At 29.6% G+C, this 8,035-nt stretch overlaps 1 protein-coding gene across 6 annotated transcripts in view; it reads right to left on the bottom strand.

Moving 5' to 3' along the window:
- The window catches only part of LOC106469087 (cytoplasmic dynein 1 intermediate chain 2-like), a 98,745-nt gene extending 91,123 nt beyond the window's left edge, over positions 1 to 7,622 (bottom strand). For 4 of the 6 annotated variants that reach the window (XM_022397496.1, XM_022397498.1, XM_022397497.1 and 1 more), the window contains exons 1-2: positions 7,353 to 7,622; positions 1,093 to 1,189 (exon numbers count right to left, since the gene is read on the bottom strand). In XM_022397496.1, the coding sequence (XP_022253204.1) occupies positions 1,093 to 1,189; positions 7,353 to 7,451 (196 nt within the window). In that variant the 5' untranslated portion in view covers positions 7,452 to 7,622. The remainder of the gene's footprint in view (positions 1 to 1,092; positions 1,190 to 7,352) is intronic. The other 2 variants (XM_013929541.2, XM_013929542.2) reach the window with 1 other exon arrangement.
- Positions 7,623 to 8,035: the final 413 nt, after the last annotated feature.

Below are 8,035 nucleotides of genomic sequence, written 5' to 3'. Positions count from 1 at the left end.
TTCTGTATAGAACAGAAGTTAACAAAAATTATTTAGAATCACACAATATCAATGTCATTTACAAAATAATATGCAATAACTGCCCAGAGTTCCAGTCATGTGACTTCTTTGTTCAATACTGTATATATATATCCATGTCAGTGTAAATTACTTGTACCTGATGATGACAAAACCTTGTCGAAACGTTGTACATTTGCTGTTATGTTAAACTTATATTAAAGTTTTTCTTCATTACCCATTCAAGCCGTCACCAACCATTATTAGTCTCAAAGTGGGTTCCTCGTCATCGACATATGTACTATGTTTCTAATAAATCTGTGCTGTTTATAAAGTAAATTTCAAGGACATGCCAAGTTTTAAAGACTTTAATTTTCTTATCACCCATTCTGCCTATGTTTAGGTGTTTGTTTTAAACAAAAAGCTGCACAATGAGTCATCTAAACTGTAACCACCACAAGAATCAAGCCTCAAATTTTAGTTACAAGTCCTCAATTTTACATCTGAGCCACCAGGGAAAGGGGCATTTAGACTGTCCAAAAATTTTTTATTCATATTACCTTGAAAATTAAGAAATTATACAAATTACAATTGCTTTACATACTATATTTTTTAGCTGTGTAGTCAGTCTTTATAACATTATTTATATTCTTTACTATAAATTGTACACCTAATTTGATGTAGTGGACTCTAATAGTAATTTTTTTTTTTTCCCAGTTACACAAGCCTATAGTCTTTTTTCAACAGCTCTATCAGAAACCATGTTTTGGCCATAAGCATTGTTTCTTGTACTCTGGCTCTAATTTTGTAAAAAAAGAGAAAAACAATTCTGAACTTTCAAATCATCTATATGTATATATCAAAACTCAATTTAAAATAATTTGCATATACATATTTAAAACCTTACTTCATATCTATTTCATTCAAAATCACTACCTTAACATGACTGTGCACTACCCATACATATGAATCTATTATATCCTAAAAAATTTTCTTACTGTGATACCATATATCCTGACACATTCTAATGTTTACAGAACCATATGTGAAAATTTGGTAAAATATTTGACCCTAATAACAACTGATTTTTTTTACCACTTCCTAGTGGTATCCCTAGTGAAGACAATAATTCTTCTGTTTCAGTTCTCAAATCCTTGTCTGGTCTTGTCACCCGCATAGGGACATCTTCACTCTATGAAATCAAAAACACAAATAATTTGTATCAATCATATCATTCACTTTTTTAGACTTCTTTCTAGAAATCAGACAAATCAAAGCAATGTACCTTAATATCAACTATTAAAGAACAAAAACATTTCTATCCCTTTTTTGTAACATAAAAGAGAAATATTTTAAACTTCCAACTAGTTGTTTGCAGCTTTCTATAATTAATCACAAGTTACCAGGATCCTAGCAGTGTTGAAACTTATTTAAACCATACTTCACTATTTTTCTAATTCTATTTATCATTAATCCCCATTTTTTGTGGCTAAAATTCAAGTTCAGAATCATACAATGTGTATTTTGTAAATATTGTTCCTTTTTTGTTGTTTAGAAGCTCTGTGCAGCTGTTTAAAATTATTTGTAACTTACCAGTAACATACTATCAAAGTGAAGGGAAATTGTATCCAAAAATGTTTCATTATAACTGGGTCTCTTATAAAAAATTTAGTGCAGGTGTCCACTTTTTTAAAGAAATAAGTCAATAACAACTATATATTGCACCAAAATGAAAAATGTTATAAAACAGACCCTCGCTGAAATTTAAAAAACAACAGGATGTTATTTTATAAAAAAAAATTCTAAATCACTTCTTTAATGGAGAAATGGTACTTCTTTCCTTTTTTAATAATGTACATTAATTTTGCACATTTATTATTATCGACAAAATTAATTTTTTTAATAAACTTCTAAAATTGTGGTAAAGTGAGATTAATGCAGAATTTCAAAGTGAATCTTCCTAGTGGAGATTTGTTGCATACAAACTTGCAGGAATTTTGTAGTAACTCGATCTTTGTAAGTTACATAAGTTATTTTTTACTTCAGCATGAATATAAAGTGATAAAGAACATCAAAAATCTTGATGCTAAAAATTACCAAACAAAAAAGTGACTTATTATGGAGAAAGTCTGAAACTTTGAAAAAAAAAAATGTCAAGATGCAAGTTACAGAAAGAAAGAAAGGCTTGCTCACCAAGTTATGAGGGGCAAGATCCAGTGAGAAGAACCCAGAAATAAGCCCAAAAAACAGAAGCACATCAATTTGCTGACCAAGATGCAGTTAGAAGAAGCAAGGAGTAATTCCATGACAGAGAAGCACACTGTTCAGCTTACCAAGATCCTGACCCATAGGGCAATGTTTCTGCTAGTTACTTATATGTGCAGTTTAAACCTTTATTTGTTTATTAAACACTGCTTCTGTTTTATTAATATTTATAGGTATGGAACAGTAATCCCCCCTGCCTCAACAATAAATCACTATGTGAGCCATTATGCTTTTTCTGGCAAAACGTAACAACAGGTATGAGAAGCATGCAAACACATGAAACTCTTTGTTATATCTTATTAAAGCAATAAGCTTGGAGGGAAATTTACATTATGGCTTAGCAATATCTACAGTATAAGGAATACGTGCTAAACAGGGAAGATAAAGCGGTAGAAGGAAAATATATGAAATGAACAATTTGGTGCAAAGATGTATCATATGATACAGACAGGCGAAGATTGAAATATTAAATATCTCCTTTTCAAATTAAAAAATTACAACTTATATGAAATTTAAATTGTAAACATTTTTAAGAGGTAAGTTTGTTGGTATACATTCATAATATAGTTGCAAAAAAAGGGTTTTGAGATGTGTACTTTGCAGCTGTGTAGAAGAATAACCCATGTTAAGTAGACATATTTATAGTTATATATATATATAGTCAACTAGCCTACAAAGTATGAATATGAAACTCATCATTATTTGCCAAATACAAAAACATTTCAATAATCATATAGTGTGTATGTCTAAATATTATAACTGTTTACTCATAAATGTTTAAATTGTAGTTATTTTTGTTAAAACATATAACAACAAATAAAAAGCATACATAATAACCATGATCTCTAGTACTTGTGGTGTTATAAAATTTACTTGCACTCAGGAAACGTGATTTGCTAACTCTTGTGTCAAGTCTCATTCATTCTCCGAAACTGAAGCAAACACAAATTACTTTTTGTAAATTTCAAGTATGCATTTTAGAAATCAAAAAAGAACCATTAACTAAAATAGGACATCAATAAAATACTATAATTTATCTGGCTTTCCAACTAAGGTATAAATAGGTTTAAAAATTAATTTCTGTTTGAAGTAACGATTTTAGTGAACACTTCAACATTTCATAGTAAATTTTGGCTGTCCTAACTTAAAAATTGACAAACAATTGTCAGACTTAAGTGGTTCAAAATCTGCTTTTTCTACTGGTTACAAATATGTACTTAAGACAGATAAGCATGAGTAACCAATTGGCTTCAAAACAATAAATGGATGTGGGGGGGTCTGGTAGGTTTACTAAATATTTTGGTATCTCAGCAAATCAAGGTGAGAGGTTCTTATTTTATATTCTAAATTGTTAACATATATAGATTAATTTTTTAACTGGCTAAGCACTGTTAATGTTGTATGGTAGAAGTAATAAAATGTACGTTGAGCAACTTATAGCACAGATGTATCATGTGGCATACTAAACAATTTTTTAAAATATTTTCTCTTAAATTAAGAAATTAAATCATATATAATATTGAAATTTGTGTTCATTAACTATGTTTGGATGCCAAGTTTATTGATATACATTGATAATGAAGTAGTTAAACTAAATTTTGAATTTAACTCTGTAAAAAGTTGTGACTTGCACATAGGGTTACTTTTTATATCATCTAAGTTTTAATGTCTTAATTTCAAAAGCAAATATTTAGATAAATTCTCATTTTCACTTCCTTGTGTCACATAATGCACCTGCAGTCTGAATTCTCCAGTCTAGATTTTCTTTCTACTCTTACATATGCTTTAGAGTAATAAATTAATAAACACACACTGTTGATATTGAGAAGCAAGAATAAAATCTGAACATCCAATTTTTCTGCTTTACTGAGAGACCCACATAACACACCATCCTGTCTCTGTCTTTCAAACCATATCTATAATTCTTTCTGGCAATGCTAACATGCTTCTAACCAATAGAAAAAGTAAAATTCAATGTACTACTCTCTTACTTTCCTTTGTTTATATTTTAGCTGATAGAGATGGCAGTTATTGAGAAAGTAATATCCTGTGTTCGATGAAGTCAATGCTCCAAGCACTAATGGAATTTTATTAATCTATTTATAGCTTAGTTAGAAAGCCAGATAAATTATAGTAGTTTTAGGAAATTCTATTTTATTGTGTGATATACCTTCTGTTTTCTAAAATTCACATTTGAAAGCTATATAAATTATTTTGTGGACAGCCTACACAGTGTGAAAAAAATCCATTTGCATGAACAAAAAAGGCCAGAGATCTGAAGATAGTCTTAAATCTATTTTTATATATATTTCTTATTTACCGTTATATAGTTTTGCATAAAAGTAACTAAAATGTAAAAATGTAAAAATTATTACATTTGATAAGAAACTAAAATGATAAAAATTCAATAAGAATATTTTTCCTTATCACTAGCTTAACCCATTCACATAAGTCACAGTGTGAGGTCACACAAAGTAACTTGATTCATTTGTTTAGACTAAGCTGTCCTGTTGTGACATATTAAGTTTCACATATTGACAGATGTCTAATAACATTGTAAGATAATAAAACTAAAAGATATGAAAAAGTTAGAAAGCTTAGGCTATTAAGATAAATAATTGTCATTGCCTGTTACAGTCTGCAGACATTGTATGAAAAAAGTATATTTCATGTTATTTAATATTTTCAACTCTGTTGATGATTTCTCCACAGTTAGTGTTAGGGTTGAGAAAATAAGAAATAAAGTAAAAAGTTTTATTTTGAAAAACTTTTCAATATTTAGGAGGTTCTAAGGATTATACAAATGAAATATAAAACTATAGGATGAAAAGTATTTTTAATCTTAGCATAAAAATCACTTTTCACTGACACTGATTCAGCAAAGGCTTCTTATGTTCACAGACAAACCTGTAACAAAATTAGTTTATTAACAATTCTTTTTTTTTGTGACTAAAGACTTGCACTATTTACAAAAACCTTACCAAATTTCATGAAGATAGACTTAATACATTCAGGCAATACATAGCGGTTACAAGGTTCATCAAAAAAGTTAATTGATTTGTGTCACAACTCATGAAAATCAAAATCAGTGTTTGTGACTGTTTATTCTTATGAGCCTTAGGTAGTTGGAATAATTAGTTGATTGTCATTGATAAAAGAGCCTGACAATCTATTAGTAAATTCCACTAATTATCCAGCTCTAATAATGAAGTGACACATAATAACTGCCAATTAGAAACCTTTCACTCATTTTTTTGTTTCAATCCCAATAGGTTGCAATTCATCCTTTATATAAAGAGCCATCCTGCCCCCTCTTTTTTTCATGCTAGCACTATTAACAGCTTATAACCAGGAATTTTAAAATAATACCCACAATAAATGTTCTCCAAATCAAACTATATTTCAGTTATTCCCATTATATCATAGTATTCAACTATAGCCCTTGTTTTTATTAATGCTCGTAAGTCCTAATATTGGAATAATAGCAACTAATTTTATAACTGAACCAACTATTTCATAACAACATTTCAAAACCATAATTTTAACTCATTATGCTCTAAATTTCCAATTTATAAACTCCTCATTGCTCTAGCTTCCTACTGCATATTCAGTTTCCTAAGCTCCCTCATCACAAACTGTGTTTAGTATAAACTATCTTTAAGGCATAATTCAGACTTAAGAACTTTCACAAACAACCTGCTTAATTGAAACCCATCTCTACCTTATAATTCACCTTTACCCTGAAAATTATACCAGAGGTTCAAACAGCCTTATCTGTTGCTCTAAATGTATCTTTGTATTTTTTAAGCAGTTCTACTAATTTACAATTATAAACATCATTTTCCTCTACATGAATTCAAAAAGAATGTTTTTGGTATGCTAACTAAACTATCAATGCACTCTATAATGCCCTGTAATTCAGTACCTGGCAAACAAATTCTAGTCCTCATTTTTCTGTTACAAGAAGCTTTTTATCAGTACACTAAATAACAGAGTACCCTAACTATGCTAGAGGTAACTGTCTCTTTTCCCAAAATCACTAGCTAAGCCTCACTCAGAATACTGTGCAGTTTTAGTCTCCATATCTAGGAAAGGATATGGTAGACAGGAATTAAAGAAGGAATACAAGGATGATTCCAGATATATTAAATTGGTTAAGATCTCTTAATTTAGTTTCTCTTGAAAAAAGATGGACAAGAGGTGATCCTACTGAAGTTTACAAGATTATCATTATCCGATTTCTTTTTGCTGAATTCTGAAGACATGTTGTGAGGGCACAAGTTTAAGACTTGGAAAATAAAGGCTAAGCTCCAGATAATATTTTTTGTTTCAGGTAATTAACTTATAAGTTATAGAATAATTTACCATTAGCAGAAAGAAGGGTGGCACCTTATAAAAGTTTTAGAAGAATCAATGGTTTCCTAAAATAAAAAAAACAGATGGATTTAAATTTCTACTTTTCATTTTATTGAGGGTAGATGTGCCTTGATGTTGAAGGGCCAAATAGTCCCTTGTTGTCCATAAATTAATAATCATATAAATTATTTCAATGGTGAACTGGAAATTCTACTACACATGAACTTAAACTTAAAGTGTATCAAATTTTAAAATACAAACAAGCAAGCATTGTGATATTTTGTTTTCTGTTATATTATTTATTATGCTTAAGCAAAATAAAAAGAGTATTTTTATTATAATTTCCAAGAACCCAAGAGTGGATCGTTCATTTATACACGTAAGGTTTTCGTGCTTCAAACTTCAACTACAGTTTCAGTTCATAATAACATGAATCAGGTGACTGATGTAAACAAAACAATTTACACTAAAATTTAAAAAAAAAAGAAGAGAGGGAGAAATTCATGAAGATACAGCTCAGGACTAAGCGAAACGTATCGTCGGCAATGGATATGACAAATATATTACTATAGTGTAGTTGAAATGCTAGTAATATTATAAATTCTTCTAATTCTTCAAAATCCTCAACGGACTAGTCTAGATAACGAAATGTAGTGTTTAAAAACATGTTATTAGTAGGCCTAAAGCTGATGTCTCATGACAAGTATATTAATTAGAATCATATTAAGCCTAACCTCCTTTGCTTCTCTTTCTCTTTTTCTTCGTTCTTTTTCTTCCCTTATCATTGCAAGCTTTTGTTTTTTTCTTTCTAATTCCGCCCTTCGGTCAGCCATCTTTAACTGAATTTGACGCTTATTTTAATATTAATTACCAAATTCCAATAACCGACAAAATCCCACAATCGCTTCGGTTTACTTTACCATAACTGCAGGGCACGAAGATCACAAGAACTTGAAATTCCCTATACCTGATACAACATGTTTTGATCTATGACAAAAATGATCCTCCAATCTCACAAAATATAGTAATCTGGACACATTTGAATTATAAAAAATAACTGCACGCATCATAATGACATATTATAAAAAATTCACTATAAATCTTCTAAATTCAATTAAACTTTTAAATACATAAAAGTTACCCATAAATATGAAAATCATTACAGGTTGTTAATTTTGTTTTCGTACAATGGTTTCACAAATCTCAAAGAAAATGTCTCTGAGATAATTTTCCCTCAAAGTAGTTATAAATTCTACTCGTAGCTTAACAGTTTTCTAGTTTAATAACTAAGAACGAAGATGATAATTTTCATATATGTTATTAAAGTAAACAGTAGCTCAGGTTTGTTTGTTTTGAATTTCACGCAAAGCTACGTCAGGACTATCTGCGCTAGCCGTCCCTAATTTAACAATGAAAG

This window comes from Limulus polyphemus, unplaced genomic scaffold, assembly GCF_000517525.1.
Source record: "Limulus polyphemus unplaced genomic scaffold, Limulus_polyphemus-2.1.2 Scaffold3292, whole genome shotgun sequence".
NCBI lineage: Eukaryota > Metazoa > Arthropoda > Merostomata > Xiphosura > Limulidae > Limulus > Limulus polyphemus.
This window is presented reverse-complemented; position numbering and strand designations above follow the sequence as displayed.